This window comes from Oxyura jamaicensis, chromosome 10, assembly GCF_011077185.1.
Source record: "Oxyura jamaicensis isolate SHBP4307 breed ruddy duck chromosome 10, BPBGC_Ojam_1.0, whole genome shotgun sequence".
In the NCBI taxonomy this organism is placed as follows: domain Eukaryota; kingdom Metazoa; phylum Chordata; class Aves; order Anseriformes; family Anatidae; genus Oxyura; species Oxyura jamaicensis.
In genome coordinates this window covers 8,300,922-8,327,917 of record NC_048902.1, presented here as the reverse complement: position 1 = coordinate 8,327,917, position 26,996 = coordinate 8,300,922, and the positions used below count along the sequence as shown (strand labels likewise).

The 26,996-nt window shown below is 37.0% G+C and overlaps 1 protein-coding gene across 4 annotated transcripts in view; it reads left to right on the top strand.

The window, feature by feature from the left end:
* SCAPER (S-phase cyclin A associated protein in the ER) overlaps positions 1–26,996 on the top strand; it is a 163,784-nt gene that overhangs the window by 109,346 nt on the left and 27,442 nt on the right. For all 4 annotated transcript variants that reach the window (XM_035335866.1, XM_035335865.1, XM_035335867.1 and 1 more), the window contains 3 exons: positions 8,532–8,655; positions 13,914–14,143; positions 20,573–20,728. In XM_035335866.1, coding sequence (XP_035191757.1) covers positions 8,532–8,655; positions 13,914–14,143; positions 20,573–20,728 — 510 coding nt within the window. The remainder of the gene's footprint in view (positions 1–8,531; positions 8,656–13,913; positions 14,144–20,572; positions 20,729–26,996) is intronic.

Sequence of the window (26,996 nt, the reverse complement as noted above, 5' to 3'; positions counted from 1 at the left end):
AAGAGACATGTTGGAGAAGTATAGGTGTACAATTAGCTTTAAACTAACAAACATACCGTTAGGGCTTATGTCCAGTGCGGTACATTTTGAGCATTCATCATACTTCTTCCACATGGTATTTTTCCCCTACAAAACAGTTGCCAAAATCACAGTCAATACAATTCCCTAGGTGAGAGATTGTGCCTAATGTATCCTGTAGAGCTTATTATTAAATACAAATAATTTTTGCTATTCATCCTCTTATGCTGTTCTAAAGTGAGGATGAAAACACATCTAAATGATAACGGAATAGAAGTTTTCAAACGTAATAATAGAATTTCAGGTCACTTAAACTTTTTAACAAAACCCTTTCCTAGTTATCATGCAGTTTGCGCTTCATGCATTTGTAGGTCTAATTATTGCTGATAAGCTTTCCCCCTCATTATCTTCCATATGATGGCTACTCATATTTGTTAGATTCCTCCTATTCTGTTTTATCATTGCCACTTCTCAAGATCACGTGCTGCAAAGTAGCAGTAAAAATACTCCATACAGGAATCACTACAGCCAATTGAGAACATGGGGATGAATTCATAAAAAGATTATTGATTATAACCATACTACATTATAGAAATTTTGAAAGACTTCCTTGAAAAAACAACTGTGGTGTTTGCTGCTAGAAATCACAAAATGGGATTCATATGCTTCATGTGAATCCTCTGTACATTGATATTTTTCATCTTTGGAAATCGTGGCTATGTGTACTTCCCTAGCTATTCCTTTATATGAGTATAAATAAATTGCATTTTTCATGTAAAAGTTAAAAATGTAGTAAAACTAAAGTCTATTAAGGCAGCAGAATTTTAGCTAGACAGTGGCCTTTTAAGACGGTCTGTCAGCAGCTGATACATTGAGCTTGATTTAAATATTTTCATATAATGAAATATTACGCTCTCATAATGTATTCTGATTGCAAATGCTTTTTTTCTTAAGAAATAACAAAGCGTTCAACCAACAATATTGTTAGTTGGCCTTTAGTTTGGACATTGAACAAATGTTTAACTCTGGAAGAAGAAAATGTTACATGCTTTTCTCAATAGGCCCGTGTATCATAAGTCCTTAGTATTCATTTTATTTGGGTGGTATGATTTGTATTTCTTTTTGGTTTCATGGTATTTGTGAAAATAGAACCAAATAGTGAGCTTTATAGGCATCTGAAAGTATTGTAGATGTAGAAGTATGTTTGGAGGATATACAGGTTGCACATAATTTAACACAGAATATTGATCTAAATGCAGGTTTTTCAGGCAGTGAATTTTTACCTCATGTTTGATTTCAGGAATACTTTTTTTTTTTTTCTCGCTTTTCCGTCCAGATCCTTTTTGAAAATTTCTAATGCAGTGCATGTTTTTTTAGCTTTTTCTAAGGAGAAAGTATTTTAGCAAAATTTTTTTTTGGTATTAAAAACTTGGTTGGAAAACATAACACATGCTAGAGGTATTGCAGTGAACTTGGTGTTGCTGCATGCAGTGCAGACCCTCTGTGGTTGATTTCCGTGGTGCCCTTTCCCATATAGAAGTGTGTATTTTGTGCAGAATCTGCAACTCAACTGCCAAGAGCAAGCAGTAGTTCCACAGGCTGTGACTTCTTGGGAACAGTTTGAAACGGGTCCAAATGTGGCTGTTTTGGAGAAAGCGTGTTAATGCTTATTAGTATGGAAAGTAATTTCCCTGAGAGTATTTGACAGATTCTTCAAATGTGTTTCTTTCAATACCAAATGTTTGAAGGAGTTGCAAAAACAGAGACTAATCAGACTCTGTAGACTTCTTTAAATGAAGAAGATAATTTGTATTGCCTATTTATTTTTTGATATGAGTTTGACATTTTTCTCTTCTTTGTGTTAAAATAATTTACATCCTGACTTCTTAAACTTTGAATCTAAAGAAGCACCAGTTTTCTCTGCTTAAAGGCAAAACAAGTTAAATTAACACCTTTCATTAATTGCCTTCCTGGCTTCACTTAGCCAGCTATGCTTTGCTAAAGGACACTGCTGTTCTGAAAACTGTTTGTGTGCTCATGCAATGTTTAGCCATGTGTACTCATCTTAAATTGGGAATGCCTGCTGTTTTGTGATGAGGTTAAGCTATTTACAAGTAGGTGAGGAGATTACATGGGCTATTATCTACATCTCTCTTTCTCCAAAATCCTGGCAGTATGGTGCAGCTCAGAACTTTAATCCCATGTCTACAAGATAAAGGTTTGTTATCAAAGATTTAACAATATGCCTGCTGTTTTGTACTACTGTCCAGATTGGTGGTTAGACCAGCAGGACAGCAAATGCTGTTTAAAGATGTGACATTTATAAGACAGATGATACATGTGGTATTGGGACAGCTTTTCTTCCCTTCAAAGAAAACACTGAAAAAAATAAGAGAAAGCAATGGATTATAGTAGGTTTTATTATTGGTGTTAACATACAAATTAGTGTCCAGCTGCCTTATTTCTTAAACTAGCGATTTGTAATTTTCCTGAATTTGCTCAGTCCTCCACAGAGAAAAAGACAATGTACAACCAAATTTCAAGGAGTTTTGGGCTTTTGACATCTTTCTTACACGAGTACTGAAAAGCAAATGGGAGTTGCATAGCAAAACAATTTCATGATTTAAGATCAAGACCAGATCATGATTCTTGTCCCCTGTGTTGCTTGCATATTTGCTGTGGGCAACTCGTTTATCCCCTTTGTACCATGCTACGTTACTGTCCTTGAAAATTGTAACAAATCTGCAAACAAATGAGGCTTCTAAGATCTGTTTATTTCACATCTGTAGAAGTACTTTGAGTTCCTTGGGTAACCAGCACCTTTAAATACAAATTAGCAGTAGTTGTACTGAACAAAGGAGGGCTTCTGTTACAAGACATAACGGAAACTGTCTTTATTATCATGTATGTTCTCTTTGCATGCAGCTTCTCATATCATTCACTTAAGGCAAATACTATCACTGTAACACCGGCAGAACCATAATTAGATGTTTAAAAAGTAGAAAATACGGCCTATATAATATTATAGGTAGGATTGATACAAACTGGTGTTTTGTTTTTTCCAGTAAAAGTGATAGTGATCTGAGAACTGTTTCTAGCTCATTCTTTGTAATTTTTTACTTTATAAGCGTGCATTAACGGAAGTAACTTGTGCTGTTGCTATTCAAGAAATTCTATATGATTGTTCACTTTTTTTTTAACCTAAAGTGGAAAAGAAGCTTTCTTCTTGTAAGGTTATTCCCTCTAGAGAAACATTCACTGATGACTAGCAGTTAGAAGTATAAGGACATAAAGGTACTCAAAAGAGAATGACATCTTTGCAAGATCAACATCTGAGACCTGTAGCATCTGTCTTTTTCCAGGCTAAATTCTTGCTGTCATTCTCAGAGTTGGATTTCACAGAGCTCAAGCACAAAGCAATATTGCCTTACCACGCAATACAAAAATGATTTTTATTGTTGAAAGTAGCTTTGTGAACTGTTAGGAAGCTTTTGGCTCCAGCCAAATCCTACAATGAAATAACTGATAAGCCAGGGACAGGGGAACTTTTGTGGAAGGCTTTCAGATTCTGTCACACTTGCAGACACTGGTGGAAACTGATTATTGCTTGTCATGCAAAGTTTTATTTTATTTTATTTTATTTTATTTTATTTTATTTTATTTTATTTTATTTTCATAAGTAGAGTAACATTTCAGGATGAGTCTATGATCTGCTTTTGGAATCTTGAAGGAGAATTGGTGCTGAATTTTGTCTTATCTATTATTTGTGATGAAACTTTGCAGCTGGTGCACATTTTTAATCAGGCATCTGTAAATAATGCAAAATACAGACAAAATACTAGTTGATCATGAGTCTCAATCCTCAAATCCTCAATTATTTTGAGGATTCCTGAATGTATTATAGGTCTCAAGAGTGAAGTACAAGACTTTTTACATTCAAATCATTTTTTATTTACTTTTGTTTCAACTCATATTCTTGCCTTGGTGGTTTTTTAGCTATTCCACTATGCACTCACTGTGCCTGCTGTTTTTCAGTAACAGCTCACCTCCCACTTGTTCTCAATCCAGCTTTTAGATACCAACACTGCTCACTTTTTTCCACACCAGAGTGCCGCATAATATTCAAAGTGGTTAAGAATCAGCCATTTACAACAGAATTGACACATCTTAAATTTGATAACTTTTAGTTTTGTATTATTTCATTGCAAAATGTAGTGCTCTGTTTGAGATTTTGAGCTTTTATTTTGAATAAAAGATTTGTCAACTTGTTCGTATAAGGTAAATTTGGCAGTGAGGATGCACTAGCATCAAAGAAAATCATATATGCACATATAAACTGCTCAGATCTAGCTTGAAGAGGTTAATTAAAATGCAACCTTTTACTATCCCTTTGTATTCATGTAATATGAAAACACACAGATGTATGTTTTTGTCTAGTTTTAAGACAGATTTCTCTATTGGATCAAAGTTTGTTTACCATCAGGAGTGCTTTTATAATTGGACTTACTCTAGAGGAAAACCTTACATCGGAGGGTAGACTTATGTGGTTCAAGTGTGCATGCTGTCTAACATAGCTGTAAAGCTGATTTGCGGGTGTGATACGAAGTTTAGAGCAACATCAGTAATCGATAAACAGCTGCTTTGTGTGTGAGGCTCCCCTTTACTATTTCAAATAATTTTGTATGTCTTGAGATATGGCATTTGTACTTATGAGCAATTAGCTTGAGACAAGAGAAAAGAAAAAAAATAAAAAATAAAAGGACTGCTTTCAGTTTTCCATCCCAGAGAGTTTAACTGGTAGTTAAATAAAGTTCTTGCTTGACATTCACAGCATTCAGTGCTTGTCTCAGAGGCCTTGTGCTGAAATGGTGACAGTTGACAGCTGTTGTGCCCTTGATAAGATTAAAGTAAAGAAATTAGTTGTGCTCTCTGTAATCTGCCATTTAACACTGCAAACCACCTGGGGACTGCTTCTGTGCTGACACTTCCAATTTGGAATTTAGAAAAAAGTGTGGAACTGAATCATAGCTCAGAATGTGCTGTGATCAGAATGTGTTTAGATGAATTGTAGTCAGCAAGCTTACGTTATCAATTAAAAGAACCCTCTTTATTGTTGTGAAAAATTAATTTGACATCCATTTGCTTACAGCACCTTTTCAAAACCATTACTTGAGTCTCTGAAAATTCAAATACCTTTTCTGACATAAGGTTCATTTGGGAAATAGAAAAGCATGATGCATTATTACAGTTGAATTTGTTCTGTGTATAAGTGGGAAGTTTCAGTGTTTTCAAACGCAAAATAAATGGTCCTCTTTGCAATTATGAAAATCCCCATATAGCAAAAAACATTGCAGGGAGTTAACTAAATCAACTCACAGACCGCAGTGCTGGGAAAATGAGTTACAGAATCACAGAATTGTAGGGGTTGGAAGGGACCTCAAGAGATCATTGGGTCCAGCCCCCCTGCCAAACCTAGAGCAGGTTGCCCAGGCAGGCGTTCAGACGGGCCTTGAATATCTCCAGAGAAGGAGACCTCACAGCCTCCCTGGGCAGCCTGTTCCAGTGCTCCGTCACCCTTACCATGAAGAAGTTCTTTCTCCTGTTGGTGCGGAACTTCCTGTGCCCCATTTTGTGGCCATTGCCCCTTGTCCTGTCCCCACAAACCACTGAAAAGAGGTTGGCCAAATCCCTCTGTCTCCCACACTTCAGGTACTTGATAAGATCCCCTCTCAGTCTTCTCCTCTCCAGGCTGAACAGACCCCTGTGAAGAAAGGCTGAGAGACCTGGAAGATGCTCCAGGCCCCGTATCATCTTTGTGGCCCTCCACTGGACTCTTTCCAGGAGATCCCTGTCTTTTTTGTACTGGGGAGCCCAGAACTGGACACAGTACTCCAGGTGAGGCCTGACCAGGGCAGAGTAGAGGGGGAGGATCACCTCCCTTGACCTGCTGGCCACGCTTCTCTTTATGCATGCCAGGAGCCCATTGGCCCTCTTGGCCACCAGGGCACACTGCTGGCTCATGGTCAACCTGTCGTCCACCAGGACCCCCAGGTCCTTCTCCGCAGAGCTCCTCTCCAGCAGGTTGCCCCCCAGCCTATACTGATACGCGCGGTTGTTCCTTCCCAGGTGCAGGACTCTACACTTGCTCTTGTTAAACCTCATTTGGTTTCTTCCTGCCCATCTCTCCAGCCAGTCCAGGTCTCACTGAATGGCAGCCCAGCCTTCTGGTGTGTCAGCCACTCCTCCCAAGGTTACTTACCAAGTTCATATTTGACTCTTTAATGTTTATGTTTAAATAGAATTCACTTTATTTCAGAATAGCTCATAAAACGAAAGGTGCTGATTTTCTTTTCAGCTGCAAATAGAAATTACTGATGCAGTTCCATCTTTCTCGCCAGGCAAACAGCCACCCAGCCAGGGGAACCATCCACTATAGAAAGTTAAAGGAGGTGCCTAATGATTTATTTTTTTAAGTATTATTAAGAAAAGTGAAATAAATATGTGGTTAGGATAGGAAAAGAGAGTCTTGTTGCAAGGGAGGTTTAAAAAATTGTATATGAAACGTGCTAATTGAATTTTTATGGGTGTTATCATTGCAGGGTAAAAAATCAGGTGAAATAGGCGAAAATGAACCTGCCTTTTATCAATAAATAATGATTTAATATTGTGCTCAAGTCATGTGAATGGCAGTTTGAAACTGATTTAATTAGGCAGAACAGTAAAATTAATTCCCAGTACAGTAAAATGGATATAACTGGTAATATGGTGATACTCAGAATTATAAGAAAGGAAAGGTATAAATGTTCCTTATATTTTTACTGATCAAAGCAAAAGTAATGCTTCCTCTGTAAATTCAAAATTATTTCTCAAGTTGAAGACAAGACATTTCAGCACATGAAAAATATTTATTCTGAATTTTCTGTTCTCTAAGCATTTGCAGTTTTTCTTGGTTTGCAAAATGCAATATATTTTATATGAGGTGCTTCCATTTCAGCTCAGGGCACCCACGCTGTGTAATCAGACGCCACACCAATGAACACTTCAGTCACTAAAGCAGCCATCCACAATTGTTATGTAAATAACCTCTTCGTTTTAATGAAAAGTGTCAGGCAAAAATAAAGCATCATACTCAACTCTGTCTTAAGTTCCAATAGTCCGCAGCTGTAATGTTAGCAGCTTTGATGACTTCTGTACAGCCACCTGTCAGTTGTTGCGGTCCCACTTTTGTAGAACCTTTTGGCAGTGTTCACAATTTTTCTTTTGTGGAGCTTATTTGAACTTCTTCTGACATGTTCAGGGAAAAAAAAAAAAAAGTTCTTTTCCTTTCAGTTTACTTTAGACAAACAACTCGAATTGGTACCTCTCTATTTATTATTGTCTATATTTATGATGCATTTGTGTAGTGTGTGTGTGTATTTGTATAATAATAGTGATAGCTTTTGTGGTAAGCAAAGTTCAAGAAATGGATTTTGTGTTTATTCTGGAAGGGTGTTATGCTTGGTCAGATTTATCTTCTCTAGGAATAAGTTTTATAGGACTGATCCCAGCTTTCCTATCAATCCTGTTCTTAGAGCACTTCAGTTTGAGCAGATGTAACTAAGTGCAAGTAGTGCAGGGAATAACTGAGCTTGGTTTGTACACCTGGAGCTGTCAGAGGCTTGTTGTTTGTGACTTGCAGTTCAGACCATTGCAAACCTGTTACCTCTTCCATCAGCTACGGGTGTAGGTCAAGTGATGCTATTGAAGGTACACACCAGTGCTTCAAGTTTGTGCAGTTCATAGTATGTCAGTAGAAGCTTTTGGACAGGAACTTCACCTGCTCAGTTTTACTTACTCAGTCCAAGTTACTCAATCCTCCCCATTCCTTGCGTTTATTTATGGGTGCTGCAGAGTAGCTTCTCTCTGAAGCTTGTCCCAGAGTACTGTGAATTCCTTTGTTCAGGTGTTTTTCCAGAAGGTTGTGCTAGGAGAGGGACCTCATACACGGACTACTTGTGCATGGCACAATCATAAACCACAAAAAATACTACTACTAATAATAATATTACATAGCCAAATTATGCAGAATATCAACTGATTTCCTAAGTTTTATGTCTTTCTAGTATGCCCGTAATTTGCTAGGTTTCTATTCTGAATGCCTTCATGTGTTTAATGAAAATGCATGTGAATATCTATACTTATGAAAATAAATTTAATTAGCACATCAGAAAAGTTCAGGCTTTTCAAATTTACATATTCCAAGGCATGGTATTTAGATATAAACCATGAATACAGAAGAGTCCATACAGTGCAAGAGTCCTGCCTAGTATGGCTTTACTGTATTGAAGCTTTGTTTTTCCCCTTAATTCATGTAATTATTTTTTTTACTTTTGTGTGGAATCAAAGTTTAAGAAAACTAATGTGAATTACTAAAAAGGATGTGTTGTGATGGTCTTCCATTTATTGGCTCTTAATTGACCAAAGAAAAGAGTAACATTGATATTCTTTTTTTTTCTCTACTCCTGATCTTTTAGGTCACTCTGCAATACGGTAAATGCTTATGGCCTCGCCTGTAGTAATTGCACAGAAAACTGCATCTATATCCTTTTCAGTAATAAGATCACTTTTCTAATGGACCTATTGATGCACCAGTTGACGGTATGTAAGCACTTCAATTTAGACTTTGTGTGTGTGTTTCACAAACATATTAAAGTACGTGGAGTGTAAGAGCTCCAGGGGATGAATGAGAGTAAAACCTGAAATTAAAACAATAAGATTCTTTAGTTGTATGTATTTGGTAAGCTGTATGTACTATACTTCTATACAAACAGATATATTTGCTTCTCCTAATAAATTCTACAGACGCATACATACCAGGAACTCCAGTGAGTGGACAGTGTTCCAACTTTAACCCCTTCTGGGGCTTTCTTCTCTAATTCACCCTGTAGCAGTATTTGAAGTGCAGAATGTTATGAATTGTCTGTGTGTGTCCAGCTATTCTGTGTTTCAATACTGAAAAACCGAAGTCGGTTTGATATGTTGCTGAATATGTGTTTACTGACATGTTTAAATAGCAGAACTCTGTGGCTGTGAAAGTTTTAATTTTCCAGTGTTTCATTTAATTTGAAATGTCATTAAATATTTTATTTGAAAACTCATTTTTAATTCATAGTGACCTGTTCATCATAAGATATTTAGTTTTGATTTTCTACTTATAAATTGTGTGTATGTATTTTCATGAGCCAAGCAGTTTGTTAATTGAAAAGTTATGTACGTACTTTAAATAATTCAAATGACGCTGTTAGACTCAACAAGCCATAGGACTGTTGATGAACACTTCAGAAAGATAATCCAAAGGTCTTTGGCACAAACAAAGAAAACAGGAATGCAACCTGTGCGTTCTCCTCTAAGTAGCTGCCAGCTCATTGTTCTTTACCAAATCTTTCCAAGAGGATTCCAGGTATTAGATTTCAAATATACTTAGTGAAAGGTGCATGTATTGTGCCGGGCCAGTCACAACACTGCTCGCTCTCTGCAGAGTGAGCCAGAGCACAGGCTCTGTGCTTAATTACTCAAGAGATGAAATCCTTCAGCACTTCACAAGTGACAAGATTCATTTTATTGCCAGACACCTTCCCTTTTCTCGGTGTAGCACTGCACAAATGACCAGTCCTTATGAAAAAATACAGAGGGTATTTCTACGAAAATGTTGGCCACCTGAGAAGTCAGAAATACTGCATAAAAGAAATTTAGTATGCTTAAAGTTGTTCTCAGTCTGTTGCCAAACACTACTGTTGAATTGCAGCAAAACTGTAATTAAAGCCTTAAGTTTCCCTTGATCCACAGTGGACTTTTATTTCCTGCACATAAAGTCTCTTATGTTCTCTTCAGGCAAAGTTGGCCCTTGAACTAGGATATCTTCATAATTCTATGAAATATGTATTTAAGTCAAAATAAATACAGTGCTGCATTTCTACCTCCAGTTTCTCTCTCTTGAAAATGTAAGAAGTCAGATCAAGGTTGAGTTTTCCTTTTTTAAGAAAAAGAATAGGACAGATGGAAAGCACTTCTTTTAATTGGATCAAACACCAGAATATTAAAGGACACCCCTCCAAAGCATTTTAACTGCCTGCAGTGTTTCGAGTTTAATGAGCTGTACAGTGCTGCATCTCTCATGTATCTTTCTACATACAGTGAGAAAATAAACCACAAGGAATACTGGGAGTAAAAAAGAGAACATACACTTGCAAGGTTTTAACAAATTGTTAAACAATTGTGCTAGTATTTGCTGAATACAGAAAGATTCAAGTTCTGAAAAAGCTTTAAATATATATATTCTTAAAAGCAGCAAGTATCAACTTTATTTCAAGTAATATAAGGAGATTATAATTTTTCTTTTATGCCTCCAAATCTAATGCAATGTCAGCTTCACTTTTCCTAAAACTCAGGGCTATTTTAAAGAATCAGATTTAAAACAATCATTTTTCATTGGTGGCAAAATGTTAATTTGCTTTACATGGGTGTAATATATTTCTCCTCAAAGAAAAAAAAAAAAAGTGAAAGCTTTGTCTGTACCTTCTGAAGCCCATAGACTTCCCATGCAGTTTCCATTTCTTCTGTTCACTAGCTATTACACTGAAAGTCCAACATCCTGTAAGTACTATTTTTAAAGTATACACTTTCCAGAATGTTTTTGAGGCAAGCCCAGAGATGACTAGAAATTGAATGCTTTAAAAAACTTGAACTTTCCGTTTAGGTTTAACAGCTCAATATTTGAAAGGATTCATGACTGTGAAGGATTATGCTTTCTACAGGAAAAATAAAAACATAAATGAGTTTTCAGTGATAGTTCTACATTGCTAACTGGAAACTGTATATTTTTGTTAGTTAAAAAAAAAAAAAAAAAAAGCACATTGATATACAGGAGTACTTGTGGTGACATGAGTCAGAATGGAGTAGCATTTTTAGCTATATTAAATGTGTGCCTAAGTGCTCTCCTGGATTGGGGCCATGTTGTTCAGCATCTTGCCGGGTTAAGTCCTAGATGCTGGGCACAGCTGAAGAGCTTACAGCAGCTTTGCACAAGCAAGGGATTCCCTGCACAAGGGGAATTCTCTGCTGAATGGCTGAGCTCTTTTATGGAGACTGTACCAGAACCGAGAATCTGGCCATCAGAGCCTTTTGTGTCAAGAACTGCTTTAAAGCAAGTAAGAGTCTCGATTATGTCCAGCCTGGGTGGTCATCATAAATGGTAAAGTAGTGTTGAAATGTTGGATGTGTCAGATGACTGAACACTTATGCTGTTCTTGCTTTTCCCTTGTAATTAAACATGCTTTATACCAATTCACTTGACAGGCCATTTTAGGTATGTAGTTACTTGTAGATTTGTCAGTTAAACTGTTAAACCTCTTAAACCTCCTAAAAAGAAGTAGGGACTGTTTTAACTTTTACTCTTCCAAAGCCAAACAATAGTTTCTATGAATATCATTAACTTCTGTTGTAATCAACAAACACAAATCAAAGCTTGAAAGCTTTCACAATTATACTATTACATCTTATGATTTCCTACCCCCTTGCTCGATATAATAATCAACATGCAGTAATACATCACTTTTCCAAGCATCCCCGTTAATGATGAACATAAATCTTGACAGGTTTTCACACTCTTCCATTAATTACTTCTTCTGTAAAAGAGTTGATCTTTTGTTGCTCATTGAGTTCATATAAAGGGAAAATAATGAAGGTAGGAATGAAGCTCAATTTTTCCTATTTTCTGTAAAACAGTATTTCCTTTTATCTCCTCTCTGACATACACCACAGAAAAAACACATTTGTTCTCACTTCGTACTAATACACCCACAATATACACATTTTTCCCCCAAAATCAAATGTGAAAAAACAGACCTGCAATTAAGTGATGGATTATATTGCAATTAAGTGATGGATTATATTAAGTGTCAGATCTATTTATTTTCCAAATTAGGAGGAACAGTTTTATACTGAATCATTAATTTGTCTAACTACAAATTCTGTATTTAGAACATAGAGTTCTCATACATCCAACTAGAAGAAAAAAACAGACTTTATCTGTTTACAGTACTATTCATTACAGCAACTGGAAGGGTCTACTGCAAGATATTATTAAATCCTTCAAGAAATAAGTTATAAATACTTTTTTTTTAATGTAGATGAAAAAGCAATGAGTAACATTTGTTAGCCATGTTTTTAAAATCTGGTGTTCATATTACAAAGTTGCCACATTTAAATTGATTTATACCTTACAAAACCTAATCTGTCTATTCAGCAGGCAAATGGAATCATTAGGCATGAATGAATTATTTTACTCAGCAGAAGTTAGTGGAGCAACTTAGTTATTTTTCCTATTGAACTTGAATAAGCAGCTAAAGACTTCTCACTTGCTCACTTGGCTTATCACCAGGAACAGACTACTACAATGAGTTTTAAGTACCAACAGAAGGCTCAGAGCTAATGAATAATAAAGAAATGTGCATGTTGTTCTTTGTCACCAAGTGTTACCAAATCCCCACTGATACCTATACAGGGAGGAACAATTTTCTGTGATCTCACTCACACATATACCAGGTATAAATGATTTTAACCTGGAATGAAAATAAAATTTCAGCCGATACTGATTACAGGTTATGGTGTTGAAAGTCTCAGGTTTTCTTATAAAACTGCCTCCGCAGAAGTCTGTTGGTACATGGAGTCCAGCACTGGTAAGCACAGTGAATGTAGCTGGGACCCCTGTGTCTTGATTGATGTAGCTGTGCTGCCAATGCTCGGTCTGTAAAACTGCCCAGCTTCCCCACACACCACGCTTACTGTTTGGAGGTTTCTCCCTGTTCGTCTAACAGGGCAGAGTTTCAGCTGGTCTAAATTATCTTGAGTTGCAGAAATGGGGGAAAACAAAAAAACATTCCACAAGGGTTTCTTCCTAGGTTTGGATCCTGCATATTGATTTGTCTTCAGATTTACATGCTGTACATCTGAACATCTCTCCTGGTTTTAGCGGTGGGCTCTATGTTAATAATTAATGATTTGGGAAAAATAAGTCCTGCTCCTCTGAGGTCTCTTCAGTGAGAGCTGTGTGTTGTGCTTCATCTGTGATATCATCTGTGATTGACAAGTGCAGTGGTCATCAGGTGGAAGTAAACAGAATACCTCTTCATAGGTTGGAAAAAAATTGCATTCTCCAATATGCCTTGTCATTGCTACAAGGCCATCAGGGATTACATCTCATTGCAAAGATCATTCCTATTGCCAAAAAGTGTACTGCCTTTTTCTCTGAAGGACCACAGTTATATTTAGTCCATCACAAGAACGTATGTCTTCCAAAATAGCTATTTTTGTAGGGATGTTGAGTAGCCTGTTAATTGTACATTGTGTTTTTCCAGAGCCGGGTAGGGGATTACCATGCAACAGTAAAGGCTGTTCCTTCCACAGAAGTTACCTTTTCTCTGTATTACTATTGTGTATCCTAGACATATAATGTCTTTGTGACAACACAATGTAGTACTGAAAATCAATTATTTCGTTAGTTCATTTATTCAGTTATTAAAAAAAATAAAAATCTCTTTTGCTAGTGACTTATCAAAAATTCAGTGTATATATATTGTACAAAAAACAATGTGATGAAATACTCTACTGCTGTAAAGCTTCCTTCAGTTCTCATGCACTAAATGCTATTTTGAATTGATTTATTTCAAATGATAGTATCTGTTTAGAGGAGTATAGACCCTTTCTTATACCTGAAATACTTAAACAGCTTTCAGCACTGCTAGAATATGCTACTTATTTTTGCTGTACTCATATGCAACTTTCGTAGTGCTTTTCTATGAACTTTGGTTATTCTTACTGAATTGTAGCTGTCGTTTTGTTTCTTTTCTTTTTCTTAGGTTAATGTTCCAGATGATCATAATGCTACTTCAGGAAGAAGTGCAAATAAACAGGTGTTTGAAGGTCTAACAACAGGACTTCTGAGGATAACTGCCATGATTTTCAGATGCCTAATCTCCAGCTTCCCAGATGGGAACAACTACTCTACAGCACTGAAGATAATACAGGAAGTGAAGAGCAAATCCTCACAAGTGGAGGCCTTCAACAGCAGAGTCCAAGACCTGATCAGGTTTAAAAAACATTTTGAAATGTCATTAATCCTTCTTCATTACAGAGAATGAAAATTACATTGGCTTAAGAAAGGAACTAATTTCTTTAATTCTTAAGTTAGTAAAAGGTGTGTGTGTGTGTGGTGTAGTCAAAAGCATACTGAATTGCTAAATTCTCAATTAAAGGTCTTCAAAAAATTAAGACAAATACAAAAATAAATAAATAAATAAACAAAAAAAACTGAAATCTTTTAATTTTGAAGTTTTATATTCATGCAGAAGAAGAAATACATTTCTGTATTTCTTTATATCTGGATATCTGTGGGAGGTAAAAATGCAGTGTTTTTTGAGTGACACTTCATAGATCAATTTATTTACAGTGGCTTTCAGAAGTTCTTTGTGCATCCATATGCTGTTTGGAATTAGTCCTAGTAGCAAATATCACTTTAGTCCAGTGCTTTCATCTAAATCGTTAGACAAATAAAATGAGCCTCAGTGTTAATCTCTTCCATACTCGCTGCACTTTTTCTTGGTTTCCATAGACCTTTTTAATCCTAACATTTTTAATTGCTGGATGGCTTATATAGCATCCTAATAATTTAGGTTTCTATACCTTTTTTCCTTTTTCTGTCCTTTCTGTAGGTTTCTTCCCCTGATTATCATGGAGTCATGTTCCTTTTTACCATATATTCTCTCAATTCTCTGTGCCTGACTGTATGCCCTTTCCCCTTGTGATTCTGGATAACATGCATGCCTTCACATCAGTTTGCCATACAATATGTACTTCCTGTTACAAAATTACCCAATGATTTCTGTAATTTGATTTCAGCTCTTAAAACATATCCATAATTTAATAGCAATTTTCCTAAGTATATGAGCAAAAATTCGATCAAAATAACTCAGTGAATCTAGTAGTAGAGTAAAAGAAAATGCATTGTTTTGCTCATTTTTACTTGAAACATTCTGGTTCTTTGGTTTAAAAAAAAAAAAAAAAACATGAACCTGGACAAAAAAAAAAAAAAGTTATTCTGACTTGTGGCTGTCCTCATGATAATTATTTAATTTGGTATGTTCGAGTTTGTCATTAAAGCCTTCGTGAGCTGCCTGCATTGAAAAGGAATTTCCCCAGGCTTTGAAGGTAGAGAGAATATCTTTTTATTAGATCAACAGTACAGCTGGGGTTAGATTTTGGATGCTACTTTTCGGGTAGTTCTCAGAGCACAGTTTTTCATACAGTTTTCACATATATTTCACAGCTGTTTTTCCTACAGCTCCTGAGGAGGAGAGAGCCCATACATAATTAGGGAAACTGATTTTAAAACCACTGCATCTTGTATTGCTAAAGTGGGGAGGGTACCCAGCAGACAGGACAGGTTGGTAGAAAGGAAAAACATACTTTTGTTTGATAGTTGAATGCTGAATTTGAGAACAGGATTGAATCCTTTGTGTGACATAACATTCCTATGCAGTGCTACACAAAATCTCTTAAACTTTTTATGCATGTTCACTAATTTATGAGTCCTAACTTGAAAGCTGGATTTGATTTACAGCAGTGCTGAGCACGTTGAACAGCAAGTCAGTGGGAGCTATACTTCAGAATATATGATGTCCTATGTAATGCCAAATACTGTTAAAACAAGATCATAGGTCTCTCAAATACACAAAATAAGGCATACATAGATTTAGTGTGTTTGTGCTTCTGTTTCTTACATGGAAAATGTGGGTAATTCCAGCTCCTCATATACAGGGATGTTATAAAAATAAAATAGATCATGACTGTGAAGGTTACAGGTAAAGTATTCTTGAAGTACTGCAAAAAAGTGAAAAAATTACTTTCTCTTGAAATCTCTTATTTCTAAAGTATAAATTTGATGATAAGACATTGTAGCATTCCTTTTACTTACACTTGATGATTTCACACCAATGAATTAGATTGCGTTCCTGAAATCTAATGTATTACCTCAAGAGATTGGTAAGCATGACTGCAAACACCCTAAAGCTGTATGATTAGCTAGCCCATTTATTTTTGAACCCAGCTACAATATTTAACTGAATGACTTCCTGTGGCATCAAATTCTACAAATTAGATACTTTTATATAGATTTTTTTTTTCAAACGGTACTTTGATCAAGTACTTTTTTTAATAGACTGACTTTTTTGTTGTGGCATTTAATGTATCCTAAATCCCTGCAATTTCTCATTGCTAGTAGTTATTCTGATAACTCTTAAAAAAAAATCTGTTCTTGCTAGCAGATGCTCAGAATACATTTCTAAGGCTGCCTATACTCTCATGCACGATAATAAAAGTATCACGACTTTAAAGTCTTCTAATTACATACAGACTCGTGGCCCACAGCAACTTCAGATGGAATTGGAAAGCTCCTATTCACTGGATTTCCAGTGTATATGTTTCATGGTTAACCCAACTGATCCATTCTTTTTCTGTTTCAGTCAAGTTCATGTTTGTGAGTGTGCTTTGGGGTTTATTATTTTATTAAGTAGCGTAGACATTATAAAGCTAAAGACAAGTCCCTTTGCTTATCATTAATGCCTGTTAAGGAACGTAAGAAATGCATTATCCAACAATATGCTGTTTGTTAAAAGTGTATCATTTCAGTAGTAAATTATATAAATAGTCGTCAGTGCATCTTCAGCCCTCTGAAGAAGTGAAATGCTGATGGTATGCTACTGAAACTGTGGCACATTGGGCATTTTCAGGCTTTTCAATGTCTGGTGTAATGCTGATGGATACAAGAAAGGACAGCTGGAGGAGGAAAGCAAAACAAACAGTTGCCATAGATACCAGTGACCTCTAAAACTTAATTGTTCTTATGTAGCCTGCTTTCTCCCCAAACAGGTTTTAAAAGAGTGTGAAATTTCAGGATGTTGTATTCTCCCCATTTAGGAATGGGAGGGTGGGAGGTCTGCTTATTGATATTGCTGCTGAACAGACATCTGACACTGGCTGGGCCAAGCACAGGTATACCCTTAAGCTAAGAAGACACATGAGAATCCATCTGGGTCCCTTACCTGAGGCACTTTAAGGGATCTGTTTATAAATGGAGAAAGAAAGGCACAATGACAAGGTAATAGTGCAATTACGAAAAAAGAGAGGAGGCATTTCAACTAGTCAAAACCAGACAGATTATATTATTAATGAGAATCTTTCACCTCCAGGTCATTGTATCATGTATCCTTATGGAACTGATTAAATGAGAGTTTTAGGAAAATTGGGGAAGAAAGAGGAAAGTCGTTTTTTTTTTTTTTTTTTTTCCTGTATGGGAAAACTAGACCTGATGCATAAACAATTGTTTACTCACTGGGTGTCAAAAGGGTAGCCAAATTACTGGAACTATGCTACTGTGGGTGAAAATGCTGAGATGGAGATGATAGATTAGAGAGCTTTGACATTCCACTCATGTGTATGTTCAGCTTCAAGGAAGGGAGTGCTTCATGTGCCTTATCATCAGCTCTGGGTCCCCTTAAAGAATAGTGCCGATAGACTGAAAGCTCGCAGCTATTTCTTCTCTGCCAAAAGAGTGGCTGCTGACACCACTTGGTATCCAGGTGTGGGTGTAAAGTAAGGTGGACAATGAACATATTTTGTAGAAGTCAGACATTTTTCCTAGGGAAAAAAGGAAAAGATAATTGACCAGAATACCTGTGCCTTTTTATAAGTAATTGTCTATCAGTGTTAGCTGCATTTTATTTTCTCCTTCTTCCTTTACCCTCCTACATCATGGAGAGATTTCCAGCACTCAGCATTTCTCTGTGACTGTGATGTATCTAACACCCAGCTCTGTTCCTGGAATTACTGTGCTAGTACTAGAGAGCTTGTTTATCACTTGCATGATCAGGTGGATTGCTTAGATCAAAACCTGCAAGAAATCTAATGCTGGTAGCCTTTCATGTTGCTAAACAGAAAAATCAAACTTACCTGAGCTATTTTAACTGTTGTATTTCTGCAGCATTAATGATCTTTCACATTGCAGACTGACTTCTTGCTTTACACACAGTGTATTTTTATTCTCAATTACTTTCATTGCTTCCAAAATTTTTGTGTCAGCAGGTTAAGCTTTGGCAGAAAGTCTACCATCTAACCCTGAAGAGAGGTTAGTTTTTGAGCAAGGGTGCCTGGAAAGCGGAGAGACTTTCTTCCCTAATCTTAAAAGTCCCAAAAAAAATTTCAAAATCAGAATGTAAGATATGTAGGGGAATATTTTTTTAATAAGTATTTTTATAGCCCCATGGGACATTCATTATCTAATCAGTATGATTTATTTAGTAGAATCATTACTTTAATAATATTCCATACTTGAATAAAGTCAGGATGCACTTGCTGTCATAGAAACATGCAGACTATGGTGTTTCCATCTCAGGGAATCTCACAGTCTCTTAACAAGTGGACTTGACATGCAAGTAGGTAGAATAGCTGATAGGACGGAATAATATCAACAATAGGAAGGTTTAGTACAGGCTGTCAGTGTAAAAACAGCAAATCGGTTGGTGTCTGAAAGCAAGCTTAGTTCCTCATGTCTATGAAGTCAGACTGAGTCACAGAATATAAGAACAGTTCTTCAGATTTTGACAAGAGATTTCTCCCAGTTGCTAAAAGTGGAGTCGAAGAAAGTACAAGGAAAATCGAGGAAAGAGGAGAAAGAGGTGATTGAAGCTGGAAATTTGTCTCCACAAAGGAAATTGATCTTACATAGTCAGCAGAACGAACAGTTGAGATGGAGTAAAGTCTGAGAAGCTAAATGTTTGTGGTAGAAAAAGGTGATCTCAGCAAAGTGATGTGGGAAAAAAAAAAAAAAAAAAAAAGACCTGTGTGCGCAGCTTAAGTGGTATCAATAATGATCCAAGTGTGAGAGTAGCTGGTATAGACAGAACTTGGTCTCAATGTACAGGGACAAACAATTTTTGGCATGGGTTTCCAAGCTCTTAGAAATTCAAAGAATCTTCAGCAATAGAGAGGGTGGTGATGTGATCTACTCTGATAATATGAAAGAAAAAAGTAGCTTTTTGTTTTTAAAAAGAAATAAAGTCACCAACATGGTTTTCTCTGTGTTGAGTTTTGGCTGAGCTCCTGAGGAGGCTTTCTGATCATAGAATATCCCGAGCTGGAAGGGACTCATAAGGATCATCAAGTCCAACTCTTGGCACCGCACAGGTGTTGTGGTTTAACCCGGCTGGCAGCTAAACACCACACAGCCGTTCGCTCACCCTCCCCCCTCCCTCTCTGGGATGGGGGAGAGAAACGGGAAAGTGAAGCCTGTGAGTTGAGATAAAGACAGTTTATTAAGATAGAAAATAATAATGATAATAATAATAATATGTACAAACAAGTGATGCACAATGCAATTGCTCACCACCCACTGACCGATGCCCAGCCCAACCCCGAGCAGCCGGCCCCCCCACCCCGGCTAGCCACCCCTATATATTGTTCAGCATGACGTCAGATGGTATGGAAATACCCCTTTGGCCACTTTGGGTCAGCTGTCCTGGGTCTGTCCCCTCCCAGCTCTTGCTGCACCCCCAGCCTGCCCGCTGGCAGGACAGAGTGAGGAGCTGAAAAGTCCTTGGCTTAGTATAAGCAGTGCTCTGCAGCAATTAAAACATCAGCATGTTATCAGCACTCTTCTCATCCCAATCCAAAACATAGCACCCTACCAGCTACTAGGAGGAAAAATAACTGTCCTAACTGAAACCAGGACAACAGGTCTACCCAAAAGTTCAGACCATGTGACTAGGTGCACAGTCCCATCTCTTCTTAAATTCAGAGAGGCTTGGTGCAGTGACTTGGTGCACTGTGGAGCTTGTTCCAGAGCGCAACCACCCTCTCGGTGAAGAACCTCCTCCTGATGTAGAACCACCTCCTGATGATCCTTCCTGATAGTGGGAGGTTGTTACCTGTGTGTTCTTTTAGTCTGCACTAAAAGACTGTTAGACTGTTGCACAAAGTCTAGAAAGAAAAAGGAAAAAAAAATAAAAAAGCTGGGCAGTAGTTGTTATGATATACGTATTGCAATAAAACGTTATCTGTGTAACATCATTGTCTTCTTGAGTTAGTGTGTTCTACCAAGTTCAACTCTTCATGCTAAAAAGAAATTTTGCTGCTGCAGAGCTATCAAGACTATTATAAATCATTTAACTATGGCAAAATTCCATTGTCCTTCTAGGACGATGGTAAAATAAACACTTACATTCATCTTTCTTGTACAGTATAATATAAATTATCGTGCAACAGACAGTTCTCTTAACAAAAACTACTGCTAGCTACAGAGTACCAGATCTGAAGTTATTGTAATTCAAATTGTTTTATTGAACCCTTTAAGAAATCATAACCTATATTTTGTGTGATTTGATAGTAGAGGAGCAGAAATTACTTTTTAAAGTCATTAAAAGTGTAACAGAACAGTTTTTTAATACAATTTCTCATCTGTTTCTAGCTACGTGGTGAACATAGGATTGATAGACAAGTTGTGTTGCTGTTTCCTCTCCGTTCAAGGCCCCGTTGATGAGAATCCAAAAATAGCAACTTTTCTACAGAATGCCACAGCAGTGTTGCATGGAATATGTCAACTGTGTTTTGCTGTCAATGGAAGGTAGGTGCATTTGGTCTCTCATCTCTAATACGTTCATCAGGCAGCAGCCGGTGTAACTCCTTGCCAACACAGTGTTCATGGAAGTGAGCACTCTGGTGAGATTATTAAACAGAACTGGTCTTAGTCGCACAGCAATAACAGGTAGAGAAACAGTGCAGGAAATTCACTCTGCTCACCCTTTCACCACTGAATTGTATTCAGTTACCTACACTGTATCTTAATTCTTGTAAGTCATTTATGAGAATTGAAAACTTTATCTCCTTTACTCATCACTACAGAGAGGGTTTTATCATAACTAATTTTAAATGACCAGTCCTAAGGACTTGAAGAGATATTATCAACTAAAATCAAGTCTTAATTGATTTGTTTTTTGTGCAGCCAAATTCAGCTCTTGTTCATTAAAATACCATTGTCAGGAAAATGATATTTTATGAAAAGAAAAGTATTACTAGATTTGTCAAGGAATTTTCTAATGCAAAATGCTCATCACTGGAACCTAACCGAGGCTGAGGAGGGTGTGCATGTGGTACGTTTCTGTCAGCAAATCTGGACTTCTGCAGACTTGGACAGCCTGGCTCTGTCAAAGTCTAAATTTCAGAGCTTCAGGGTCCATGTATTAAAACCTGCCACCATTAGACTGTTAAATGTTTCAGGGAAAGACAATGCTGACAGAACTTGACAATGAATGCCTGAAGGGAGAAGTGATGCTAGTGTTGAAGAACAAAAATTAATAAAAAATAAATTAAGAAACAAAGCTGCAGGTAAGAGTGATTGCTGGTAACTCAGGGACACAGGCACATGGAAAAAAGAAGTACAAGAAATATGAGCCCAAAGCGACCATCCCAACTTACTGAAATTTCCCTTTCTGAAAGCTGCCAACTTGGCATTTTACATTCCTGGACAGCACTGCTAAAAGTCAAATGCATACTGAAAAAATTCATCTTTCTCTTAGAGGAATAATAATTCTAGCTACAAGAGTGCGTAATATTATATTTGCAATTTCTGAAGCAGGCCTATGCTTAACCCAAGATACTAGAGATCTTTGCACCCCAAAATAATACAGCACTGTGCAAGTGCTTCTTTCAAGAGCATCTGTACTTTGTAGCAAAATAACTTCCGAGGGTTGAACATTTTTCTTCACAGTCACATCAAGATGTGTCTGATCATATAACAGCAACGCTTTTGATTTTATCCAAAGGTGCTGGTGGTTCTCAGTTTCCAGGCTGGATTGTTCTTTTGAGCATGAAAAGAAGTAAGAGGGATGAATTTGCAGATTTCAAAACTGTTGCCTTTCACTTTTAGATCAAAAGCTATAGTGTAACTGATTAGAAAGGCAAGTTAAATATCTTTAATCACCTGTGCGCACTCTCATTGAAGAAGTGAATGTGAGTGTAATTCTGCCATGTTAGTAACTCCATAGTATTCAAGATGATTTAAATGGCAAAAAATGGTTGCCAAATACAGATTGATGCATCAGAAACAGAGTTCAAATTTATTGAATTCTTAAATATGTCATAACAAAGTAGTACATTTTGTGTGGTACATGATCTGTAGCACAAAAGACAAGCTCTCTGAGAAAGAGCTGCCTCTTTCATTTGTGGCGAATAGCAGTAAGAAGCAGTGCAGCCTCTTCAGTCAGAATGCATGTTTCTGAATCTCCACACAGTTGATACATTCCTCAGCACCAAACCAGCATGCCCAGTCATACCCTTCTGTATATGGGAGTAACTAACCTATCCGTTCATAATGCCTTTGATATTGTTATCTAGAGGAAAAGAAGTCTAGTCAGTAGTACCAGTTCCCTGACACTGTAGCACAAGAAGGTTTGGCAAAATAGATACCAGTGTGCTAGGCTTTTCCCACTGCTGCAAGAGCAATTTAAATTTCATCTTTTGTTGTATCCCCTACAAATACTGTTTCCAGTTTGGGAACTTCTTCCTGCACAATTCATTTGGTTTGTTTTTCTGATAGGACTACTTTAGGCTGTTATTTCTCACATAAAATATTGTCATTCCATACCAAATGCATTAGAGTATTTTTGTATGATGCTCTTTGTACCATGTGTGGATCTTAGCATTGTTGTGGCTCCGAGTGGCATGGTGGGAAGTTGCTAGGACTTTCTCACAAGGAAGTTGCTCACACCTGGACCTCCAGGCTCTCAAACCATCTGCAGTGCCTGCACCAATGATATCCTTTATGAGCTGGAAATGGCCAAATGCTGGGTGATCCTCCTCACTTGCTTTCAGACAGCACCAGGCTGTTATGATCTTTACTGCAGCTCTAATGTAGGCTATCCATAGAGGGACAGAAGTTAAATACTGTAACTCAGGTTTTAAACGATTAAGAGATCCTGCCCTGTGAGTGCAAAGTGTGTATTTCTAGAGCTCAGGTGCAGGAAGAGCTGCCAATCCAGACTTTCCTGTCTTCTCCGCTATGTTATTTATTTCAAGAAACACCAAAATTTCACAAAACGATTCTTACTCAAGCTCTAAAGTGATACCCAATGTTTACTTGGACACTTACTTCATGGAAAACTATTTTATAGCCTGGAAAGAGCTCTCAGCTGAGTCCCTATGTGCAGGTCTGTATCAGCAACTTCATGCCAGACAGTCCCCCTCCTTGTTTTAAAAGAATGATGACCTTCACTGTTCTGATTCTCTTTCCATTAATTGATGAAGATCTACAGGTTGGACTGGTTGCAGGCAACATGTCACAACAATAGTGATTAACAGAGAATATCCTCAAGTTTTATCATATATGTATGTCAGCGTGAAATGTTAAATGAGGTCTATGATTGATATAAAGTAGAAGATAAAATTTTGAGACATAAACTAAGATACATTTTTATTCCCATGGTGGACTTGGGAAAAAAGTCCAAAATCATGGAGTAAGATACAATAAAGGAAAGTCTTGCTAATGTAGAAGCATAAATTGGAGGATTCTCAATTTTAACATCATAAAAAGTTATTGAAATGCGAGAATCCATTCTGAATATATGTTATAACTTATTGTAGGAGAAGAATTTTCTTTTCATTTGTGGTCAAGGTCTTTAAAAAGATTTAACTGATATTGATCTTCTCAAATGCTCATTTTTGGTACTGGTTAATAAATGCTAGATTGATTATTTTAATTGAAGCTTTGCAGTGGATGTGATAGCACATTTTCTAAACACTCCGTAATATGTATAAAAGATCATTTGTTGAAAACCTTAGTAACTTGTAACTCCACATGAAGCTTGTTTTGATAACGTTTACGCCCTCATCAGTAATGCAGTGAGAATCATTATGGGCTGCTTCAGACCTCCAATTGGAAGTCCCATTTTTCTTAAGCTGTGTTGCATCCATCAGTAGCAACAGAGTTGAGAGCTCTTTTCTCCCTAAAGAGTTGAAAGAAAAAAGAAAAAAAGTGTATGAGAGCTGAAAACAGGTCGTTGTCTCTTACTCTGTGTAGTGAGATTTCATAAAGTGCAGATTATCAGCATCTCTGTTTGTTGAGCAAAAGATGAACCTGACATTTGATACTAAGATTTAAAAATCGCAGCCATGATAACGCTTAACTGTGTTTTGCTTGCCATTAAGAGTAGAGAAGGCAGAGAGCTGTTTATTACCTGAAAGTAAGCAAATCATTAGGTAGACTTTACACAAAGTAACAGTGGCTGCATCTTGCAAGTAATAGGCCCTCAAATCATGGAGCTTCTTGGGGCATCAACTTAAACAAAATTTTGCTATTGTGTTAATGCAAGCAACATCTGCAAGCTCCCTTACTAATCTAGGAGAATAGTAAGTCATAGCAGAACAGTAGCTAAGTTGTTACTGTTGTATGTTATCTCAACACACTGCTGGGATACTTATAAATCTATGTCAACAGCTAACGAAGTTGTGGATTACAAGCTGCAGTAGCAGAAAGCTGTAAATGTACAGGGTTTTATCCTGGAAAATAGCGACTGTCATGTCACAGATATGCAAGGAAGTAGGCTGGTCTGTTTTCAGTTTTATTACAGTAATTCAGATAATGCCTGTTTTGGCTGCTGAATGGCAAATCAGATGCAAGCCCACCTGAATGTGGTGTGTTCTTCTCACTGCTTCCAACAGGCAGCAGATCCAGCAAGTACTGTAAACTGACTAAAACTTGTTTCTGAAATAACTGAAGGCTTTCACATCATCCATTTTACACAGTAATGTGATTCCTAGCTTAATAATGAGATTTATAACAGTCTGACAGGTGCGAAAGACTTCTTTATACTTTTGTTATTTTTTTCTTCTTTTTCAACATCTCTTTCTCAATGAAAGAATGTAGAAGTAAAAAGTACAGATGATAGTTTTTAAATTCTAGTATTACAGAAAAAAAGATTATATTCTAAGCCTTTTGAAAATCCACGTTGCCATTTGGCTCACTGTATTTAATCAGGAGTATATATTTCAAACATACAAACAATATAATGTATACCCTAAGAGAGGCTTGTCTGCTTGTTAGCTCAGTCAGTTTTAAAAACAATATATTTTCAGATATAAACAGTTTGCTTACATTGAAGCTTGGAGAAATTGTAGTTTTATGCTTGTTTTACAGAGTATGCTGTTTCTCATCAAGCTGTATTAAATTCCTGTTTTAATAAATAGTGGTGTATTTTAAGCAATGAAGTACCACTGTTTAGTATCTTTCTTCCCTGGGGTGAATATATCCTTGTTTTTTAATTCTTAAGCCTTTTTTGTCAGTCATAAAAACTCCTGCCAATTCCTGAGACTCCTTTATGGTAGAATCTGATGGTCACAATGGCAGCCCATAATGAAGATGCCTTGCATTTCACTAAAGGCTTTTTTATTTTATTTTATTTTATTTTATTTAGATCCTGCAGGTTGCTTGACCATAATATAACTATGTGCCTGTTTTCCTGTGCTAACTGTAGCAACTTGGTAAAGTTGAAAGCCTTTCCTTCTACCCAGCTATGTTAGTCCATGTAAAAATTGCTGTAAGTCTTGCTTCCCTTCAGAGAGTAATTGGAAGGGTTTTGTCCATTCGGACTATTCTACTTGGCAGCTATTACAAACACAGTTAAAGAGTACATTCCTTTAAATAGGACAGTTGAAAGGAGGTACATCCATAGAAATCTTCTCTTAGCCTTAGTTAAGTAACAACTAGATTTCTTGTGTAACATCTTTTAAGGTATGGGTTTTGTTTGTGTCCCGCCAGTTATCAGAGTTTTCATTGGGCTTACATTTGAGGTAGACCAAACAGGTTTTTAAAACCCGCTAAATGTATGAAATCTGCAGTTTTACGGACTTGACCAAAATCACTCGAAGCATACACAAAGGTTCGCGTTTTATTTTCCCACATCTTATGTGTTTTTTCTACTTTAAAGCCCACAGCCGGTATGAATAACGTCTTTTACCTTTTTATTGTAAACATTTAGGCTTAAAGTGATTATAACTGACATTTAAAACCAACAGGAGCCAGTAGCCTGTTCATATACAAATTAACTGTAATACAGGCAAAATCAAAAATAAACATTTCTAACAGTTCCTTCAGCCCACCAAACCTAGCAGACAGGATGACTTTTTTCAACAGCCTTGTCCTGTGGTGTAACTTTAAAATTCCTGGTCTCTTTGGGGGGGGCAGGGGGGAGCTTGCATTTTGAGTTATTTTTACAATTGACTTTTTTATGTATGTTTTGATTCATTCACTGCTCCAGAGCAGAACAAAATGGCAAAAGGAAAAGGATTTTGTCCAGCTCTATAAGCTTTTTCATATGGAGTTGTTTAAAAATAATGATGGAGTGAGAGTTGAAAGCAAGCTAACTTTAACCTTTGGTAAAATCGGTCGATCTTCTCATTGCATGTAGTTGCACTAAATCTTGTGAGGAATCATGTACAGTAAATAATTTGGGGTCTTTATTTGAACGTGACTATTTTTCAGCTGATGGTTTTTCTGTTTCATACTGTTCTTAAAGCTGAGATGGAAATGCAGAAAATACTGTTTGTAAAAGGAGACGTGCTCTCCTGCGTCACTGTGGGAATAAACATGCTGCTTGTCTGGGTGTAGTTCAGGGGCAGTTAGCACACGCTAGCTACTGCATGCTGCAGAGTGAAGAACTGGGCATCAGAACCATTTTTTCAGTGAGCGATCCTGAGGAGTCCGCAGGCACACAACACAAAGTTGGGTGAGTGAGTGCACAGAGGTGGTCCCAGAGCTGTTGGCTCGCCCTCCCTTCGCAGCCGTCCCCGGTAGCTCCTTGCCTTCAGCCAGTTTCCCGTGCCAATGGGAATCAAAACTA